The 21,977-nt window shown below is 40.5% G+C and overlaps 2 protein-coding genes across 2 annotated transcripts; one reads left to right on the top strand and one right to left on the bottom strand.

The window, feature by feature from the left end:
- Window positions 1-879: 879 nt before the first annotated feature.
- On the top strand, window positions 880-7,635 carry ggt1a (gamma-glutamyltransferase 1a). Its single transcript, XM_087170381.1, has 12 exons — window positions 880-1,394; window positions 1,472-1,602; window positions 1,687-1,776; window positions 2,173-2,365; window positions 3,350-3,510; window positions 3,676-3,825; window positions 4,279-4,415; window positions 4,640-4,827; window positions 4,938-5,065; window positions 5,504-5,616; window positions 5,705-5,818; window positions 6,854-7,635. The coding sequence occupies exons 1-12, from the start codon at window positions 1,222-1,224 to the stop codon at window positions 6,998-7,000; spliced, it is 1,725 nt and encodes a 574-aa protein (XP_087026507.1). The 5' UTR covers window positions 880-1,221; the 3' UTR covers window positions 7,001-7,635.
- Window positions 7,636-8,189: 554 nt separating this feature from the next.
- On the bottom strand, window positions 8,190-17,377 carry anapc5 (anaphase promoting complex subunit 5). The gene is made up of 17 exons (XM_023393845.2): window positions 16,826-17,377; window positions 16,655-16,734; window positions 16,286-16,395; window positions 15,962-16,205; window positions 15,710-15,776; window positions 15,432-15,533; window positions 15,116-15,306; window positions 14,932-15,013; window positions 14,685-14,777; window positions 13,436-13,617; window positions 13,042-13,177; window positions 12,806-12,880; window positions 11,982-12,103; window positions 11,776-11,883; window positions 11,295-11,442; window positions 10,963-11,125; window positions 8,190-10,861 (listed from the first exon to the last, which is right to left on the bottom strand). The coding sequence occupies exons 1-17, from the start codon at window positions 17,021-17,023 to the stop codon at window positions 10,641-10,643; spliced, it is 2,322 nt and encodes a 773-aa protein (XP_023249613.1). The 5' UTR covers window positions 17,024-17,377; the 3' UTR covers window positions 8,190-10,640.
- Between the last annotated feature and the right edge of the window lie 4,600 nt (window positions 17,378-21,977).

Below are 21,977 nucleotides of genomic sequence, written 5' to 3'. Positions count from 1 at the left end.
CTTTTGTGATCTGCGACAAACAGATATGTAATTGTCCTCTTCCGCTATAAATCATCTCTGTCCATTAAATAAACTCCAATCCTTAGGGTTGCTCTGAACCTGGGAGATCCAGAACAGGATAGTAGTGATTAGATTTAGACACAATCACAGCCACAGCAGTAGCAGCAGCAGCCCACAGGCTCCTTTGACAGTGCTTTATCAGTGTGGCCCAGCAACAGGAGTGAACGCTGGATTAGCTGAGGTACCACAGAGGGGTAGTTTGCTGTTGAGAAGCTCCTGTCACAGACGTTGCCAGCTTGGACCTGTGTCGTTGGGATGAAGGCTCAGGCATCTCAATCAGTCTGAGGATGCCTGCAAGCCAAATAGAGTGTGACACAGCTACTGAGCATGGCAACGCTGCTGGCTGAGCCAATCACACGGATCCCCGAGTTGGGGCTGAATACCGCCTGCATCTGTAAACAGATCACTCTCACCTTCACTTTGGCAAGCCTGCCAGATTGATATCAGAGTGAAATGGAAGGTTATAGAAGACTAGAAAGACACACTCAAGAGCTTCACCCCAATGTGAGGAAAAGGGGGGCATCCATCATTTGAAAAGTGCTGTCTACTCTTTAAAAAATGATCCATTAGACCACAACAAAATCAGTTTTTTGTGAAGAATTGAAAGTGCAGTTTGCTGTCAGAGTTTAAAACCTCATTGCTTTATTGCTAATATGGAGCTCAAACACACAGTCGCTACAGAAGAAAGCTTTCATGACCTTGACCTCCCACTTCCGTCTTCCTCTACGTCCCTGTCTGTCTCCATGCATCTGTTTTTTTGCCTGTAACTTTCAAAAACGTACACATGCTTATTATCCACAAGGCTTTGCTCAGCAACATTACAATGACACCTGAAAACCAAAGATGACACATGATGTTCCATCATCAGCATGGCACACACTGAGAGTTAGCTGAATGGACAGCTCCCTTCTTCTGTCTTCTTTTTGTCCTGTATTTGACATCTATCTGTGCAAGAACAACTCAAGGTGAGTGAACTTTCTGCTCTCCAAAAAACAAAAACAAAATGTGCTTTTTTTCTCCCTCCCACGTTGTTATTCATGTAAAGGTTCTGCTACCACGATGAAAATGATGGGTGATGTCTGGAGGAGAGGACACTTGTTTCTGAGCTGAGCTGGATCCTGTCTTGACTGTGAGGTGTGTTGATTTTCCCCGGGCAGGAAAATGGTTGGGAAGTCCCTGATTGCTGGCCTGGTGGTCCTTCTGGTGGCTGCAGTGAGCCTGTTCCTGGGGGTCTTCATGGGGCTGGGGAAGAAAAACACGCCTCCCCCCTCTGACTACTTCTACTCAAAGGCTGCTGTGGCTGCAGATGCTGGGAAGTGTTCAGAAGTGGGGAGGTAAGACGACTCTGATGCTCTAGACTTTTGATTTCCAGATGTGACATTCACTGGTATCACATTGTCGGTGTTTTCAGGGACATTTTGAAGAAAAATGGTTCGGCCGTGGACGCTTCCATCGCTGCCTTGCTATGCGTCGGCCTTTTGAACGCTCACAGCATGGGCGTCGGAGGAGGGCTCTTCTTTGTCATCTACAACGCCTCCACAGGTGAGTGCGCATCGTTAGTGTCAACTTGCCAACAAAGTTAACTAAGCAAAAATCCTCAATCTGTCCTCATTTTCTGCTCAACAGGGAAGGTAGAAACCATTGATGCGAGAGAGACTGCGCCCATGAACGCCACCGAAGACATGTTTGGCAACAACACCAGGCTCTCTCGTACAGGTAGGGACTAGCTGTGAGCTGTTGGAGTATTTCCCTGGTGCAGAGAGAAGAGAGAGTCACTCAAAGCACATCTGGCTTCATTGAGTTTTGGTGACACTGAAGCTACTGGAACAGGACTCCCATGTATCAGAGGCTAGAGAAGGATTTAGAGAAGATGAATATTCGTCCGGCTCCTCTCGGATGTTCTATCACACTTAATCTTTCTCTATCTTCCCTTGCACCTGTTGGTGGTTACATGAAAATGAAATACCGAATCTGGATGTGCTGCACACTGTATCTATAGATGTCAGAGGGTGTCTTTGTGTCTCTTAGTATGCTGCACCTCCACACGGACAAGGGACAGAGACAAAGCTTGTGAAATTCAAAAATAGTGCTATTGCTGTTTCCACCTGACAGGTGGATTGTCCATAGCCATTCCCGGGGAGATCCGTGGTTACGAGATGGCACACAAGAGGCATGGCAAGCTGCCATGGAGGGAGCTGTTTGAGCCCAGCATTGCCTTGGCTCGCGATGGCTTCCCTATAGGAAAAGCTTTGGCTCATGCCATCTTCAAGAGCAAAGAGTCAATTCAAAGAGACGCCAACATGTGGTGAGCATGAAGCATTAAATACACACACACTTGAAGGGCAGCAACAATGGCTCTGCTAACTCTGCTGCTTTTTCTAATTTGCATGAATGAAATTAATATAAATCATAAAGTAATTTGAATATAGTCCAAGAATCTGTGCTGGAAACTTAAAGGACTGGCTTATAGCTTATTGTTTTTACACTAAGCTTTTTGTACATATTAAACGAACAAGATAAAACTTGTGGATAAAGGTACAATTTGTGTTCTTTAGAAGTACTGGTAGCTACATTTATTTTACTTAGGACTGTGTCAGGCCGGCCGTTTCTCCCCAGCTTCCAACCTCTCTAGCTTCTGTGGATGTATTAGAAGAAAGGGACACTCGACTCCAAGATGACGCCCCATTCAGTTTAATGCAAATTACTCACCCAGTGCATGAGGCAAAAAAAAAAAGTTTTCCTGCTTCCTGGTTGGCTCCTGCCTTGTGTGGCACACTGTACATGCAAATTTGTGTTTTGCTTTCATGGCCCTACCTGCTCAATCCTGTTGGGCCTGTAAACTTTACACTGGGATGACGCCACACATATAATAAATAACTTTTCTAGGTTCTGGAAAGGTTTTTCCAGAACCTTTTTTTTAGGTTTTCAAATCTAAAATCTTAATGGTTTAAAAAAAGAGTAATAATTAACCCTGTTTGAAGTTGCAGTTGTCCTGTCTATAGGTTTACAGGCATCTCTTTTATAATGGTAGTCTATGAGAACAAGGCTTTTTAGGCCTGCAGGGTTTTTTTTTTGTTGCAGAGAGAGTGGCCACTGAAACAAATTGGCATGTGGCTGTAACCATATTAATGCATCCACAGTAGCTTCAGGTTTAATGAACAGATATGTATTAATCTTCTCATCACTGTGAAGTCAGACATTTTCAAATTTGAGTCATAACAGCTTTAGCATACATTTAAAAAAAAAAAAAACAACAACTTATTTTCATATTTTTCTTCTCATTTTCCAGTGAGGTGTTTTGTGATTCTCAAAAAAACATCCTGAAGGAAAATGATATCGTTAGATTTCCAAAGCTGGCCGACACGTACCAACGAATAGCAGAAGAAGGACCTGACGTGTTTTATAACGGGTCAATGGCCCAGAGCATCGTGGAGGACATCCAGGCGGCAGGTCTTATTCTCCCGTTTATTTTTATCTTTAGAGATACATGAATGAACAAATGTTGTCACTAGGCTCAGAACTCAAACCAAGGCTTTACAGAAATACGGCAATCAGCGATTAGAACTTTATTCCTCATTTTAAATTTCACTCTGTTCATTTCTGTGCACGTTCCAGGTGGCGTTATCACCCTAGATGATTTGTTGGAGTACCAGCCTGTGCTGAATGAGAACCCTCTGAAGCTGAACATTGGGGAATACACCATGTATGTCCCAGACGCCCCCTCCAGTGGCCCTGTGCTGGCACTCATACTCAACATAGTGGATGGTGAGCAGCTTGGCCAAGTGCTTGTGCAGCCATGCAGAAGAAAGGATGTCAGGTTTCCCCAGGTCGTCCCTGAAATGTTTCTCCGCCCGGTCTGGAAGCAGAAAACAGAGCTGCTGCTCGGTTCTGCTTGCCAAGTTGAATTCACCATCAACACCCCATCTGTTCAGACAGAGAATCTTTAGTCATGCTTTAAATAAAACGTGGCATCATTAGTTTTAAATGAGGGGTAAGATTTAATGTGTTCATATATGACTCTGGAGAAACGTGTCCCCACTAGATTCCAGATCTGCTGGAAGGGCTCGTGTTGTTATTTGACTTAGACTTTAATGACCTGCCATGGACTGAAATGGGCTTTTAGCACAATGATGGAGAAGCCTCATTACCTGAGTGGGCCAAGAAAATGTAATTCTTCATTTGCTCCAGACATGATTTTTTCCTGTGGATATTTTGCAGGGTACAACTTCACAGACACAAGTGTCTCTACAGCAGAGAAAAAGACTCTGACATACCATCGCATCGTGGAGGCTTTTCGTTTTGCTTATGCTAAGAGGAGCAGACTCGGGGACCCACGTTATCTCAATATTACTGATGTGAGCCTTAATGTTATTGTTATTATCCTTCAGACCTTTATTTTGAAGCATTTCTATAGTGTGTGAAATGCATTGCCTGAGGGCAGTATGATCATTTATTTAGCCTTGATTTTAAAAATCCAGGTAGTGTCTTCTGTGTTGTTACAATGGCCAGAACGAGTGCTCTGCTTTAGTTTAGCATTCATGACAAACAGCTCTGCAACTGACTTGTTTTGTTCTCTCAGCTCATCCAAAACATGACTTCAGACTACTTTGCTGATGGCATAAGAAGTAAAATTACAGATGACACCACTCACCCAGACAGCTACTACGAGCCAGACTATTTTGTCCCAGACAACCATGGGACAGCTCACCTGTCGGTCATAGCTGAGGATGGAAGCGCCGTGGCCGCCACCAGCACTATTAATCTATAGTAAGAAGTCAGAGAATTTGAAATATATAGCCTTTCCTTTGTTTTGCTATATAGATATGATCTGTGACTTTGAGTGAATCACTCATTAAAAAGCTGTTTTATTTCCCCAGCTTTGGTTCCAAAGTCATGTCTCGATCAACTGGAATCATTTTCAACGATGAAATGGACGACTTCAGCTCTCCATACATGACAAATGGGTTTGGAATCCCTCCCTCGCCCAACAACTTCATCCAACCAGGTGTGGCTGAACTGAATTGTCACACCTGTATTACTCCAACCCCCAGTTTAGGTTATACATTTTGGACACGTCTGTTTTGGTGGATGGTAGTGTTTCTAAATTCAGTCACAAAGAGGATGTGACTTGACCCTTTCTCTAGTGAGGATGATGCAGAGGTGATGTTTCCAGCAGCCTTTAGTTTGTCCCTGCATCTGTCACTGTCAGGAGCTCACAAACAGAGTCATCCTTCTCCACTTTTAGAGCTATAAGCTCATTTCCACACTCAAACTGCGGCTCACTGCTGCTCTTTGGTTTGTTTGCAGTCATTTTAAATATGTGGCAGATTAATGCGGCAGCTTTAGGTATTAAAATGCTGCGTGGGGACCATGAAACCACAAGGTAAAAAGTAAACAATTCTCCATTAAGCAGTCGTAGCAGCCTTCTGTTTATCTGTTGTAGGGAAGAGGCCGCTGTCTTCCATGTGTCCCACTATCATCTTTGACAAAGACAACAGAGTGAAAATGGTTGTAGGAGCGTCCGGGGGCACAAAAATCACCACAGCCACCGCCTTAGTAAGTCTGATTCATTCACATGCTTCCTCATCCCACAGACTCACACACACTTAATTATTTAACGTCTTGCATTTTCTGGCCAAAACAGGTAATCCTGAACTCCCTGTTCTTTAACTATGACCTAAAGAAAGCCGTGACGGAGCCACGAGTCCACAATCAGCTCAACCCAAATATGACAGTGGTGGAGCAGGGCTTTGAAAAGGTGGGTAGAGACTTATGATGCAAAACAACATCATGGAATATATGATATCACTAAGCAGCCTCTGGTGTTGCTGATTAAAGAAGCATTACTCATTACATACTAATGTGGCTACAAACTTAGAGTTTTTTGCAAAGCATACCATGCCTTTTTTGATTGATTGTCTACAGTTCAGACAACCATTTATTTCAGCTCACGACAGTATGAAAATCAACTTGCAAAGGCTTGAAACTTGGGATAATATTAAATTCGGTTAGGTATTTGAGATTGTATCAATCATCTAAATTCACCAACAAAAAACGTTTAAAAACAATCCCATCTGTCACCTGCATCATCACAGGACGACAACCATAATTATGAATAATAAATAAAACGTAAGCAGTCCTAAGACACTATAGCCACGCTATTGTGTTAGCATGCTAACATTTTCTAAGTAGCGGTAAACACAAAGTACGATGAGATTGTCATTCGTTTTACAGTTATCAAATGTGGTTTTGGAGATATTACAATTTTGACCTGATGGTGGCGCTAGATGAGAAGTGATGGGATCAGCAAAGTCACTACAAATAATCCTGAGGGGGGCGTGAATGTCTGCACCAAATGTCATATTTGTTGGAAGATCTTACTGAAAACCACAAATGTCAATGTCATGGTACAGAACTAGAGAACAGAGGGAAGGTCAGGGTCTCACTGAACTCACTGGGATTCATCCTCTGGACATCATGAAATAACCAAATCTAACTGGCAAGAATAACAAAGAAAAGGTGACCAAGTGTTTCCTCCGATAGATGACCCATCTCAACCAAGTTTGAGGTTTATGGAAGTTGATTTTCATAGTGTACTGGGTGCTAGAAAGGTGGGAAATCATTCCACAGATGTGTGACATTAGAAAACAATAATCAAGGATATTAATGTGACATGATGGAGAATATATTCCTTTTAGATCCTGTTATTGACCTCTATCACAGACCAGTAATACCTTAACCTCCTGCACAAGAATCTACATGTTTGTGTGTTTGTGTGATCATACCATGGCAGAGTGTCCTGGAGGGTCTGGCCCAGAAGAACCACGTAACACAACTGCTGAGGACTCCAGACTCTGTGGTCCAGGCGGTGGTGCGGCAGGGGGAGCGTCTCTGTGCAGAGTCCGACCCCAGGAAAGGAGGCTATCCAGCAGGATACTGAGCGTGACTTCAGGGCCTCCTCTGACCTGTCAGCCTGGAACGTCTCCTCAAAGACACTTGGACAGAGCCACTATACACAAAAGGTGCCTGCACTGAAGACTCAAGCAGTGTTTAAGCTACGGAGACACAGCCACCAATCCTTCTCTGAGATGAATTTCTTTTACTCAAACATGGAACATGACTCCATTTCAATACCTCTTTTACTCCAACTCAACGATTCAGCATTACTTTTTACTTTGGCATTATTTTTGTGTTTTGAAGTAAAATAAGAGGTTTCACCTAGTTTGACTCCCGTATCATCACTACTGGATACTGGTCAGGAAGGAGATGTTTTACGAAAGACCGAAACACATCTGCTTTATATAATAACCCTGCATGATACAGTATCCAACATATTAAAAACAAGTAAGTACCAAATATTAGGCAAATTATAATGTCATAATAAGAAAAGTTCTTAGGTTTCTTCACTATGTTTTAGGTAAGAATCTGAGTGGTTGTAGGTTGTCCATGTAGTATTTTCTTTTTATTTCTTTTATTGTCTAAGGAAAAACTATTGTCAATAACTGGACAGTTTGTCTGAGAGGGGAGGAGTGGGGCGGGGGAGAGGGGTTGGGTTTCATGTCAAACTGGTGAAAAACCATGAATTAAAAACATGACCAGCAAGCAGGTACATCACTTAAATATAAGAACACCTCAGGTTGTTTGCCTGTTTTACCAAAATGTCTACCTACATCTTTCTCCTGATGTAAGTCGATCCTGCAACGAACATTATTTAGCAGAAACTTACCGTGTTGTTTTCTACCGTGACTCTATAGTGAAACTATTACTTTTTGAATTGTAAATGTTTAATATCGAGTAGAGGTTAAGTGAATGTATAGTGTATTCTGAAAAATACATTTGCAGATATATTTTTCTAAACATGCATTGTTCCTATGCCATGTTTGTTGCCATGCTTGTTATTAAACATTTTGAACAAAGATGTTATATTTTACCATAGACACTGTGCTGTTTCTGTGCGGGAATGCCGGTCCATGAAATCACCATATCTTATCTTTTAGTTTGTGTTGAGTAAGTTTTTTTCTACAGTGTTAGTGCAGAACCTCATGTATTGTGGTAAATACATTTAATCCAGGGCACATATGGTGAGTCAGGACAGTTAATCAGATGTTCACAAGAACTACAACCAACAATTATTTCCATTATCCATTAATTGTTTAATACTAATTAATTTGAAACATTTCCACAAAAAAGTTCCATGAAAACATTTTCGTAAGCTCAAAGTGACATGTTCAAATCTCTTGTTTGTTTGACAAGCTGTCATAACTCAAGGAGGCTGTACTTTGAGCTAAATGCTAACACAAGCATGCAAACATCCTTGTAAAACATAATGTTAGCTCTCAAAACTCAAGGAGACTGTACTTTGAGCAGTACAGTTATGTTATGTTATGACATGCATGTTAGCATGTCAACATTAGCTAATTAGCACTTAACACCGAGCACAGCAGAGGCTGATGGAAATGTCTTTAATACTGCGGGTCACAAACCAAAGAACTGGACAGATCTAAATTTTGATCTGATGAAGGTGCTGGATTAAAAGTCAAGGGATGCCCGATCTCCATTAAATTCATCCTGAGGAGGATCATGAATGATGATCATGTCCGTGCCAGATTTCATGGGAAGTCATCCAATAGCTGTTAAGAAATTTCACTACAAACCAAAAGTGTTAACCTGATGATGACACTAGAGGAGAAGTCAGGCTAGCACCAAGGTCATTATGATTCATGGCCATCCACAGATAGTGGTTACGACATTTCAGTCAAGAGCAAAGTGGTGGACCAATAGACCAACAGCCATGTCAGTAGCATGGCTAACACAGAGAAAAGCAAAAATTGGATTTGATTCCATTGATTTTGTTGATTGACTCACCATTTCAGCACTAAAAAAAATACAGTGAAAACATTTTTTAGGACATAATGGGTTCAATTATGGTCAGAAGAGATAAACAGAAGCTGTGGAGGACTCAGGACCCCTGAAGAGTCTGACCCCTTTTTACTTTCACTCTTCAGTGAATTTCAATCAGTATTCAGTAAATATCTGTGCGCTCTTTGAGCAAATAAAAAACCAAGTACCAGCAACAATGGGAATGCTTCACTGCCTTTAGGTAAAAACTTCAACCTCAAAAATGTCAGCTTTTTGTCATCCATAAATTTTCAGAGCTTAAAAAAAAAAAAAAATCTTTTTAGTTGCTGTTTTTTTAAATCTCGTCACTGATGGAAGAATTCTCTGAACTCATGGAAATTGCTCTGCTGCACTGAAAGCCTTTTGTAACCAGCAGCGTCAAATACAAATAGGAAGCTTTCTGCTGTAAATGGTTCTGCCAAACTTGATGGATAATGATTAGTGGTTTAACTCCCACTGCAGCACCACCACCATACCTGCATTCTCTCTGGGTTAAAAGTATAAACTGAATGTTCAGCTCTGCACTATGTAAACACGGAAAAGCGTTAGTTTATCCTAAACTAACCCTGTGACCTGGCTCACATACTCTACCTACTGTTTACCTTCTGCTTTTTAAGCAGCAAATGACATAAAGTCAAACATGGCACTTAAATTGATTCCACAGGAACCTTCAGGGGGCCGGCACAGGATGTAAATGGGAAAGAAATTTCCTGTCAACAAGGCCGGACAGCTCCAATCATTCAACCACCAACCTCAGAGATGCTTGTGCACCAAGACAAACAAAACTAGTAACTTTAAACCCTGCTGAAACTTTACCTATCCTGTACCACACAGATATTCCAAATGCAGACATATTCCTATTGCAATTATTCCTATACTTGTGTCAGATTAACTGAAAACTAAATTAGAAGAAACAAGTCGTTTATTTTTTTGAAAGAAGTGCTTTCAGTAATGGATTATGGTTCCGTCAGAACAAATGTAATGTTATCAGCCAAAAATGGTTCTCACAAATCGTGTCAGACATAAGTGGAATACAGATACAGTATCTGCTGTTCTGTCATCGCAAGTCTATTACATTATAAATGTGATCACGATTTCTTTCCTCTGGATTCCAGCTTCATCAGTATTCTTCTGGTGGAATATGAATCATCCAGGCCACTGAAACACATTCATCTTGTAGCTAACTGTGATATTACCCTCATTCATCAAGTAGCGGTGGGTAAATCAGCGCTGCTGTGACAGCTCCTGATAAACTTTCATTGTTTCTGTGGTGCCGTTGCCTAGCATGTATGTTTGTCAGACAAAACTGGACTGTTGCTGTGGCACAAGCTTTTAAAAACATGTGTTCATTAACAGGCTATCATTCAATCTGTAACAGACCACAAGTGAAGAGACAATAGACCCATTCTTAATCTACTGGGAACTCAGCCTTATTTATCTCTGTGGACATTGTCCTATTTAATTATTATCCTGGCAGTGCGTGCAAAGAGTTCCACAATTACCTCCACTTCATATTTATAAAAGAAATCCTTTAGAGCTGAGAGAGAGCAGAACAGAGGTTCACCACCATCTAGTGGTGAGCTGAAATGACTCAGCTCAGCAGGTAGAGGAGGTGTTGTGTCCTTCTCAACAGCACAAAAAAAAAAAAAAAGAAATCGAGTTTGTTGTTGAAAAAGGAGCAGTTAGAGTCGCATGGAGACTGGTGGTGCTGGTGACTGCAGCTCCTGGTCCAGCAGCCGGAAGAGCATGGCACTTTTGTTGCACTGTGAAGTTTGTCCCAGAGAACGGTGGAGCTGAGCCTGCAGATAGTGGACGTCACGCAGCCGCTCCTTACAGTTCAGTTTTGAAAAATAGGCAGCAGCCTCGTTTAGCGTGTCAACAGCCAACACTGCCAAATGCAAATCTGCAGGGATACAATAAGCAGCAGTGTATAAATGTAATTGAACAACCACATGACTCTGTGACATAGAGATCAGTGTCCAGCAGGGGGGCTGAAGCTGTTACCTGCTTGCCCTTGTCCGTTTGGCCTGAACCCAGCCACCGCCATCTGACAGCGGGCTGTCAGCAGCAGGGCTCGGCCCTTGTCCATGACTGCTCCGTGGGCCAGGACAGGCTCAATGGCTTCATGCAGGACACTCAGAGCCTGCTCAGGAACCCCCAGCATGAGCTGAAGAGAGGAGAGACAAAAAAGACAATAAATAAACCATGCGTGCACGCCTGTCCTGCTTTTATTTAGCATTTACAGCTGTCCCACCGCACATAACGTCTGTGGTGATTTGCATATATGACAGCTGTAACAGAATCTGAGTGAAGACTGTTTCTCTGTTGTGGATTACCTGAGTAAAGGCCAGGTGAAGGATGGTCTCTGAGGCCAGGGATTGTAGGTGGTGCTGTCTGGCCAAAGCCAAGGCCTGCAGGAGCAGAGGGAGAGCTGTGGAGAAGCCAGACGACTCCCAGTGAAGCTCAGCAGTGGAGAGCATCACTCTGTGTGAGATATAAACAGACAAGAATAAAAACATGACTTGGTCTGATCCCTGAAAAAAAAAAAAAAAAATTTTTTGGAAAAGGCATTTATTTTTTATTCAGTCTTTTTATACCACAACACTTAGTGCTTCTTAAGATGATGCATAATGTGAACATCGTACATTAAATATTCATGACAGCCCTAAAAAAGATGAGTCAATTCAGTTCCACAAAAACTAAGCTAGATTAAGTTAAGGTGTGTTCACTCTCCTCTACACTCCAGCAAACAGTTCATCATGTTATCAGAAAATGTCATTATAATGTGTAATTGTAACAACATAAGTGGCCGTCTACCTGATGACCATCTCTGTACATTTAGTCTTCTCACAGCGAACCTGCAGTTGTTGTAAGATGCTGTACGCCTCGGTGCTGCGGTTGAGAGCCTTCAGAACTTGAGCTTTCCTGTCAATAAACACATCATTACTGCCACGGCACAATTTACACCTGAATGAGTCAGCCATTGTAAAGATTAGAACTGAAGATCTGTGCCTTGGCGTTACCTGTAGAGACCTTCTGTTTTGTTTAAGGCAGAGATGGCTGTGACTAGCAGCTCCGCTAAGTGGTATTTTCCTTCGTTCATATGTCTCTCAAACTGGATCTTAAGATCGCACAGCATCCAGAGCTGAATCAGAGATTGAAAGGTCAATAAAAAAAACAATTAACATCTTTTTTTTCTTTTTACATTTCCTCTCATTAACTATGACTTTTTGACATGTGTTTTACCTAAACATACACAAACATAACATATAGAAACATAACAACATATAGATGTTGGCACTTTTATTTGCTATCCCACTTAATTAAATGAGGCAGTAGTTAAATCTACTCATGATGAAGAAAAAAAAAACTTGAGCTAAACTCCTGCCAACCACGTTAGCTTAGCGGAATAGCAGCAACTGCCATCTCAACTATTGACTCTATGCCAGTAGAATTCGTTGTTTACCTACATTTAAATCACATATGTCAATATACTAAAATATAAATTAATTCATTATATTGATTTAAATATAAATATTAATAGACAGATAGACACTTAGCACTGTAAATAATGTCAGAGAATTGGACACCAAAGAGGACATTCTGGTAGATACTGCATTTTCTACTAGTACTTTGTTTTATCATTATCTAAAGGCAGACTGCGGTATTGTAATATGTAAGTTCTATGGTAATGATTTATTTATTTGGTTAAAAACTGAAGGCAAAACAACTTTCTCATCCGTTATAGTGTTTACTAGTGAGCTTGCACATTTTTCCTCAACTTCACTCTTTCTGCAGTCATAGCCTTTGTAGGGCAGCAATGAATAATACAATTTAGAGAGCACACCTTGGCATGCTGCGAGTGGGGAGGAAACTGCTCTTTCAGATGCCGAAGAATCTCTGAAACTGCATTGTACAGGCCCTGCGACAGAACAAAGGTACAAAAGGAGACAAAAGATTTAATAGCTGGAAAACAGACCTGATCAATGTTTATTACCTTCCCGCAACACTGGGCCAATGAACTAATGGATATGCAACAGCGGGGCAGAAAGCAGACAGACAAGATCAAATCAAATGTGTTACCTGCTCAGCGTGCAGCTCGGCCAGGTGGCAGAGAGCCACGGTGAACGCCTCTGTGTTGTTCTGCTGGACGCTGAAGTTGACTGGCTCCAGACTGCTCATGTTGAGAAGCAGCTGGGCCTGCTGCAGAGCCATGGTGCTGCACCAGACAAAGGGAGCCACATTAATGCCTTTTCTATGGCTGCTGTATTTATGCTTTTGCGAAGCCTGACTTGTGCAGAAGATGTTCAGAAAATTTTATACCCATGCATAAAAATATTAGATATTTCAGTCGTGTTTCACAGGGCAGATTTAATTTGAGTCGGGAGAAGGCTGTGAGCTAGCATGCAGCCAACTGACAGTAACAGTGAAGTGAAGTGACAACTGTGTGGTGGGGTGGCAAGGTGATGAGCCTGACCTCTTGCCGTACATCCTCCATATGGACGTAGTCTGAGCCAGGCTGATCTCGATCAGCTCCGACAGACTGTGCTTCCAGTGCAGGATGTCTGTGTCCTTCAGTGCGTCCATCAGTTTGTGTGCTGTCTTACCCTGTGTCGCCCCCTGCTGGACCAAAGACTGAATGCCCAGAGATGCCAGGTACTACAACAGAGAGGATATCAGTCAGTGTGGTGCATAACGCATGTGAAGGATCAAATATAACAAGGTTTAGCCAAGACACGTGGTAAATGATGCATTCTGTGTTGTTTCGCTTAATGTTTTAATTTACTATTTCATTTGCACTCATTAAATGTTCTTTTAGTCTCTGTAGGTTATTATTATGTTATTAAAACATAATATTTTAAAGCATAAAACATGCAGTATAATTACATAAAGAACATCTCTTACAGTATTTTACTATTTCTTTGACTTTTCACCAGTTACAATGTGCAAAACACCTGCTGCAAAGATCCAAACTGATGTATGAAATTCTCTGCTTCTCTCACAAAATTCTGTCCTTGAAGACAAAGTGGCAAAACACTAACTCTACCTCAGTCCCCAGAATAGCAACACCTAATATTTGCACAAGATCAAATCCTCATTACTAAGTGCTAAGATCAGTGAAGAAATGCAACATGTGTTTGAAAGTATTTCTCCTTTATCTTAATATAACCTCGACCACTTCATCACAACTAAATGTATCACAGTAGTGTAAAAAATGGAAAAGAGATATAACTTGTTTTGATTTCCATCAAAATGTTGCAAAGTATTTAGTGAGAATTACAATAGTGTAAATTGTAGTTTAATGTTTTATGCCTTAATTCATTTTGATGTTACTGAAGTTTGTTGTATTTTACAATATTAAACCTACTGTGGATTGAATTATTTAAGCTTTGGTGTCTGGAATAAAATAAAACTTTGTGGTCGTCACCAAACAGATACAGTGAACTGATGCAGTGAAGGGTTAGTACAGTCACAATCATTGTTTACCTTGTATGGAAGTAGGATTTGGATAGATGCTAATGTTTTACGTAATTTGATACAATTGTTTTTATTTTGTGTGCTAGAAATGTCTGTGTGCTATGCAAAAATTTGAGGTATCGCATTTTGTTGTACGTCATGCAAATTGAAGCTGTTATAAAAATTGAGCCAAAGCAATTAAAAAATAATGAACAACCACAGCCAGTTTAATATATGCATACTTATTTAAGAGCTTATGCAAAACTCACTGGCAGGCAGAAATGGGCAGCCATTTTCACTGAATCCTCAGTTAACACTGTGCTGTCAGATCCCTTCATCTGTTCCAGTGTGTAGAGCCAACTCTGGTATAAGACACAAAGAGACAGGGAGAGATGACAACTAAGGCACACTCATTAAATTCAGGCATAATGAATCATGGTGTCAACAGTGGTGACACAACAGTAACAGGAAGTAAAATAATAATAATAATAATAACAGTAGAAAAAAGTATCTTACCAGACAGTGCTGCAAGCACACATGGTCATTAGACTCCTGGGCAATGCGGATAGCCTCCTGTAGAGCCAGATCCGCCTGCTGACTGAAGGGACAGGAAAGGAAAAACATCTATATAATTAAGGCATTTATTCTTTGTTTATGAACTTGTCCTTCTACTCAGAATTGCCCCAGCACGTGTACTTACTAGTGACCAAAGCGACAGTGCAGGCTTGCCAAGTTAAGAGCAGCATAGCGGAGACTTCGACCATAGCCCTCATCCCCGTTGCTCTTTCCCTCACTTCCGGACAAGATGAGGCGGTCAAAATAATGTAAGAGACTGTGGGCGGAGAGGAAGATGTCCTGGACTCTCATGCTGTTCAAGTAGTTCAGGTAATGCTGAGGAGAGAGAAATGACCATATAGCTGATGAAGGACATACCCCCTCCCCAGGGATTCTCTCTGGTAAATTATGAATGGACATAAAACATAAAAATTATAATGAGTCGGGGTGATGAGTCTCACCGCCTCAGCAAAATCGGGGTTAAACTTCAGCATGTTGTTAAGCTCTTCCTGCAGTGCAGCGGGCTTTAGAGCTTTGTTCTCATCATTCTTCAGAAGATATGCCTGGTGACAGATGTTTTAAAAAAAAAAAGGTAAGGGCCTTTGAGTGCCACAATAGCACATCTAGGTTTGACAGGATGTTGATGGTTAAAATTTGTCCTATTTCGTCAAATATACTGGTTTAAACAAGATGGCACTAATACATTTGTGTTCACTGCAGCCTTGATTTAAACACTCACCTGTCTTGCAAGAAAGTACTCTGCTTGTTTTTGTGAGAGGGGACCTCTGCTTGGAGCATTGTCATTTCTAGAACCAAAATAGTACACAAGACTTTGCTGTAAAAATCATCCAAATCACATTAACATCAAAACAAGTTTACATTTACCATGATTTAGATATTTTTCACACAATCAAGGTAGGGATGACATATACGTGTTTGCCCAATGATAGTAGCACACTTTATATAATTATGCAACAACAGCATCACTTACCGAAGCTCTGACTCATGCAATGGTGTGTCCAAGTCCTCTTTGTCCATTCTGTCTCCTACATTGTCCTCAGTGCTGGTGAGGTCCATATCAGAGTCGTCGGCGACCAGCGCTGGCAAACCCACCTGCCCATCAGTCGGCTTGGCATAGTGACTGTGGTAGTAGTGCTGCAGGGACTTGTAGAGTTTGTAGACCTGACTGAAGGACAGCTTGTTGTAGGCCAGGAGCATGTGTCTCATAAAAAGACCTAAAAAAAACAAACAGGTGAGACACAGCTTAATGTCTTTTTAATGAGAATAATACAGACAAATCATGTGCACTACTCACCCACAACACTGGTTTTATAAGCCTCGGAATCAAAAGCGGTGAAGGGAGTGGGAAGAGTGGAAAAGAAGTACTCCATGTCTTTCAGCTCTCCATCTGCCATTTCATGCAGCCTGATGGAAAAACAATAACCTCAGCAACTAGAAATGTCAATATTTAAACATTATTGTGATATCATATTGTTTGGGTTCTAAGTATCATGTATCGTCTTTCCTTTGCTAAAAGCTATATTATTATGAGGTGATACAACTTATGGAGACCATGAAAGCCCCAGTAGTCTGAGCCTAATATTGATTTTTAACATACTGTAACTACAAGACTGTATGGGTACAAAGCAATTAAATCTAGTCGGTGTGTATCAAGCCCAAGCACCTGAGTTTCACAGCATATGCAGTCTGAGGGCAACACTCCTCCACTGTCTGCAGGAACTGGCCAAGAGTCAGATCTGGACCCTGATAAACCCCACATGAAACAGAAGATACAGCTATGAGACACCTGCTTCAATACAGTTGCGTGCAAGACAACTGATTCAACAAAACAAACCTGCTGCAGGGGCAGAATCAGCTTGTTCAGTCGTCTTCTTTCCGGTAGAGTGATTTTGGATGCGGTCATCTCATACAGCAGCGCCAGCACGGAGATTTTATACGGAGTCACCCAGTCTTTGATGCCAAACACGTTAGCATGGACCACTCCATTCGTCATCATTGGGTTGAAATACAAACTTTCATGTACACTCGCCATCTTCAGTAGGTTAACTACGGTTGCTACAACTACTACTACTAGGCTACGGCGAAGAAAGACACCAGTTTTACGGTACACTGGGTCAACGTTTAACGGAGAGGAAAGTTAAGACAGGCAGCAGTCAAACAAGCAGCAGCGAGCTAGCTAACGTACCAAGTTCACTGAACATCAGCTAAGTCCTGCGCAGAAGCCGAAAACAAGTCAACGTTTAGTCTCAACTAACTTGCAGATGAGGCATCTTACTGACAGCGACCAGTCACTTCCACATTTATCGGGTAATTTGGTTAATTGTAAACATGTTGATAAAATGTTCATTTTTCCTTTCAAACCGCCCTCCCTCTGTCCCCTTAAAAATACGTCATAAAGAGGCAGTGCATTTTTTTTTCATTAAACTTTATTTGCACATTTCAAACTTGGACTCTGGTTCATAGCAAGGCTGGGACAACAACAACAACAACAACAACAAAGACTGGGAAATGAAAACGATGATGTCCAAGTGACGATTTTCTGCTTTCAAAGGCTGATACTTTGCGGCGTGTAGTAGTCAGATTTAAACACCATATTCCCAAGGTCAACTTTATTTTGAAGGTCTTCACCGGAAGTGCTATTGCGTCTGCCTTGACCATGGAAGCCCTGTGCTGAAGTGGATTTGATGGCTGCCATCTTATAAAATTAATTGCCTCCAATGGCCACAATGCGTAACTATATCTATGAATTGTTCTACATTTTATTTTGACAGTGCTCACCATTACAAGCAGAGCTGTAGTTCATAGTTCAACACTGTGACCACCAGATGGCAGCATACAATAAAATCATCCACCAATTCTATCAAGTATCTATGGTATCAAGGTTGACACATCATCCTCCATCACCAGACATTTAAAAAACAAACTTTTTGATTTGTCAAATAATGAAAGATTATAGTAATTTTAACATTTAACACATGATTGAATATGGATAAAATAGATAATGAATAGTTTGTGGCTTTAATACTAAAACAGCGCAGGGCTCTACCTCAAATGAAACCTTTTATCTAAGAGTTCAGCAAGTGACTATATTGATAATGACTATTTCTTCATCTTAAGGATGGAGTTACGCATCGTGAATATAGCCTATATAGCAAATTAACCAAAAACTTTTGCAGGTTTTGTGAAAGCCCAGTATAAGCAGTTTTAAATGCATCAGTTTAACATGTTCCCATAATATTATGGAAGTTGTCTCATTTAGCAGATGGCTGACAGTCCTGGGAACACTGGAAGAGGCTCTCGGTCCCAGAGCTGTGCTGGAGAGAGTCCTGTCTGTTTCTTCACACATCCTTCAGGAATGTGTTGGATACCTGGTGGCACAGCAGATAGCTCAGCTGGTCCCACTGGTGAGTGAGAAGAGTTCAACTTATATTAAGTTAAATACACACTTCATAATGTTGTTTTAGTGCTAGAGGTTCATCTAAAACCCAAAGTGTGCTCCCATTTCAAAATTTATGTTTTAATCATCAAACATGTAATACTGGGATTTTAGGAAACGATTAGTAGCTATACAAATCAAAACAGAGTTTTCAGCTATGTCTGAAGCTGCTGCCTCCACTATTACCTCTACATCTGTAACACTACTGCTACAACAACTACTACTAGCTGCATAACATCTACTATGTCTGCTTATGCCTTTCTTGTTTATTCTGATCATCTCTCGCCTGTTCTCCTCTTATTTAGATGAGTGCTGTAACTCTGGAGACTTCAAGGAGGACCCCAGGTGTCTCTGTGGATAAAAAACTCCAAAACAGCCTCACGAAGACATTTGGCACATCTGTTGAGGTAAACATGTAAATAAGTGACAATCATCTTACAATATCTGGATTTTTCAGTCAGACTATACAGTAGGCAAAGACTTTTCAACCGGCAGTGCTCTCAGTGAGAGTTGAATCCTCAACCTCTGGTGTCTAACAGTCATAAACAAGCGGCCATAAAGCTACAAAGTGGGATCATTTTAGTTTAGGTTCACTTATGTTTATTTATGTAAAAAAGGGATGTTCTTATACCTTTACAACTTCACAAAGATCTATGGATCTAAAGGCATTATTGTAATGTACAATGTCCATTGTATACAAGATGCAAATGGATTAAAATCTACACATTATTTCATACATATTCATCACCCAAACATTGCTGTTCTGTACTGCTTCTTAGTTGAGGTTGTAGCCAGTAAAATCTAGTGTTAATTATTTATCATGAACAAATATGTAGCTCACAGTTTTCACTTTTCCCTCACATTCTACACGCAGTAAAAAGTTGCTTTTTTTTAGTTTTTTCTTATCTGTTCCAAATGATCTATAAATCTTGATTCATTTACAAATCATTTAAAAAGCTTGTTGTAGCTGCTAATCTGAAGTGCGAGAAATTGACATATGCATGGTGCACCGTGATACACTGCCTAAACAATATTATCTCCATACTGACATTTTAAAATAAAAAAACAAACCCAGTTCAAACACCGGAGACATTCAGTTATCTTACATTAATTAATACAGAGCCTCAGACTTCAGTCAATCAGATCGCAGCTCTGCACGACTCCTGCTAAACTGGAATGTGTAAAGGTAACCCCTGTATTTTCCTCCAGTATCCATTATAGTATGTGACTTCAAACACAAAGACTGATGTCACCTGGTCACATTACAACAGAACAACAAAGCTGCAAAACCTGATTTTTATCCACATAGTATTTCACCATATTTATCTACTTACCTCTCATAGTTTGCACTCGTCATTTTGGTGTGGCCATACAATTACCTCACTACTCAAACAGTGCTAGTATTTACCTTTAGAGGGGCTGGTAGGAAGATTTTGTTACCTCCAGACAGAGCCAGTTCAGCTAACTGGCTGCTCAACATCATAACAGGAAGTTATTCAAATTTACAGAAAATCTATTAATAAATATGCACAGTATCAGTATGATGGAGGAGCTCAGTAGCACGACAAGCTAATCAGATGGAACATTTCTGTGTTGCTGTTAGCTAATGCCCTCAGGTAAGACTCAAGGTTCAAGGTTTTATTGTTGTCATTTGACAACATTCATTACCAGGGAAATAGTTAGATTTCCAACATTGAATGTCATTTACATTGTAATTTCATCAGCATTCATAAACATGCTCCCCCTTATTGTGGCACTATAATGGGAGATGCGTTTAATGTGTTCAACAGGAATGAAGGATAAATTAGATAAATCCACTCCTGTCATAGAAATACATAGCTTTCATCCACCCTTAAATTGTTCTTATCAGTAATGTGTTTGTTCTTAGTCTTAGGTTAGGGAGAAAAGTGTCATTATTGGATGAACTTGGAATGTGAATAAAAGAATGGCATAGGAAGAGTAAATTTGACTGACATACTGAAGCCTGAAAGGTGAAAACAGACCAAGAACATAACCATGTACCGATACCTGTATATGAAAATTTGTTGGGGCATGATCCCCGAAGAAGTTTAATGACAGTACAATACACAACTTTATCCAGGAGATGGCACTGTTGAAATACCAGCTCATTCAGTCTGGTTCAAAATTTCCTCTCATCAGAAACCAGTGTGAGAGGGAGGAGAGACAGTACAATCAATGTGCCCCCCAATCCCCACCCCCCATCTCCATCTCCTCTGTCTCTCTCTCTCATATTAATGTAAAGTCAGGAGACGGTGCACAGTGACACCTGTCAGAGTTTATATTTTTGAAAAGCTTAAATGAATTGACTGTAAATGCCTCTGTCAATACATGAGTCATTGTAAGCTAACATTACCAACTGTATGACTGCACAGTTTGTAGGATTAGATATGCAAAGGATCGGCACAAACAAACTTGTGAGTCGTGTCTTGAGTCTTATTCGGCTGAAAAACCGTCATTAGCCTCCAGGTTTCATGACCATTGGATAACGAGAGTTTGACTTTTTATCTATCTATCTATCTATCTATCTATCTATCTATCTATCTATCTATCTATCTATCTATCTATCTATCTATCTATCTATCTATCTATCTATCTATCTATCTATCTATCTATCTATCTATAATAATATAATAATAAGTCCAAACATTAAGTAGAAAAATCATATCAGGAAAAAAAATATCCCTATTTATTCTTACAGTTGCAAAAGAAAAGAAAAGAAAAGAAAAGAAAAGAAAATAAAAGAAAAGAAAAGAAAAGAAAACAAAACAAAACAAAACAAAACAAAACACAACAAAACAATTACCCACCATTATTTCAGAATGTGTCACTTCTTCAACAGAGGATATTGAGTTATTGAATCTGCCCCTCTTTGTCCTGAATGGAAAAAACTTTGTTACAATCATGAAAAAAAATAAAAATGTTTTTTTTTTGAGTAAATATAAATGCTTTGATTACCAGTTGGCACATCATCAGTCACAATTGTTTAACAGGAGTCATTTCTCTGGATTCTCTTTACAGAAATACCCTGGAAAATACCCTCATGTCCCGCTGATTCACACCCCTCTAACAGCTGCAAAACAAGGTCCGGTCAGCTTAGCTGAGCATAAAGGCTGGAAACAGGAGAAATAGCTACCAGCACCTACAGCTCACTTGTTAATATGCTATTTCTCATTAATATAATACATACAAAAACTGAAGAGTTAATATGACATATGGAGCATTAGAAGGGCTGGTAGAAAGATTTGGTTGCCTCTGGACAGAGCCAGAGTAGATGTTTCACATTTCGAAGTCCAACTAACTGGCTGCTGGTTCACATATTTGAGCTAACGCACAGACATGAGAGTGGTAGCAAATATGTGTCTTTCTCAAAATATAAAACAAATGTTTATTTAGCATCTAAAGAGAAAGTTAGTCAAATACACAGTACATTCAGGAATGAACATACACAGTGTCAGTATTATGGAGGAGCTCAATGGCATGATAAGCTAATCAGATGGAACATTTCTGTGTTGCTATCAGCTAATGCCCT

This window comes from Seriola lalandi, unplaced genomic scaffold, assembly GCF_002814215.2.
Source record: "Seriola lalandi dorsalis isolate HSWRI2012SDOR001 ecotype SW California unplaced genomic scaffold, Sedor1 jcf7180002054945, whole genome shotgun sequence".
Taxonomy (NCBI): domain Eukaryota; kingdom Metazoa; phylum Chordata; class Actinopteri; order Carangiformes; family Carangidae; genus Seriola; species Seriola lalandi.
This window is presented reverse-complemented; position numbering and strand designations above follow the sequence as displayed.

Bases quoted from the DNA above. Each gene is read 5' to 3' on its own strand.
- ggt1a (XM_087170381.1), top strand. From the start codon at position 1,222: ATGGTTGGGAAGTCCCTGATTGCTGGCCTGGTGGTCCTTCTGGTGGCT. The intron at 1,603-1,686 runs GTGAGTGCGCAT...TCTGCTCAACAG, and splicing joins CATCTACAACGCCTCCACAG to GGAAGGTAGAAACCATTGAT. The intron at 5,617-5,704 runs GTAAGTCTGATT...TGGCCAAAACAG, and splicing joins TCACCACAGCCACCGCCTTA to GTAATCCTGAACTCCCTGTT.
- anapc5 (XM_023393845.2), bottom strand. From the start codon at position 17,023: ATGGCGAGTGTACATGAAAGTTTGTATTTCAACCCAATGATGACGAAT. The intron at 16,206-16,285 runs GTGAGTAGTGCA...TGTTTTTTTTAG, and splicing joins TTATAAAACCAGTGTTGTGG to GTCTTTTTATGAGACACATG. The intron at 15,777-15,961 runs GTAAGTGATGCT...TTTTGGTTCTAG, and splicing joins TTGCATGAGTCAGAGCTTCG to AAATGACAATGCTCCAAGCA.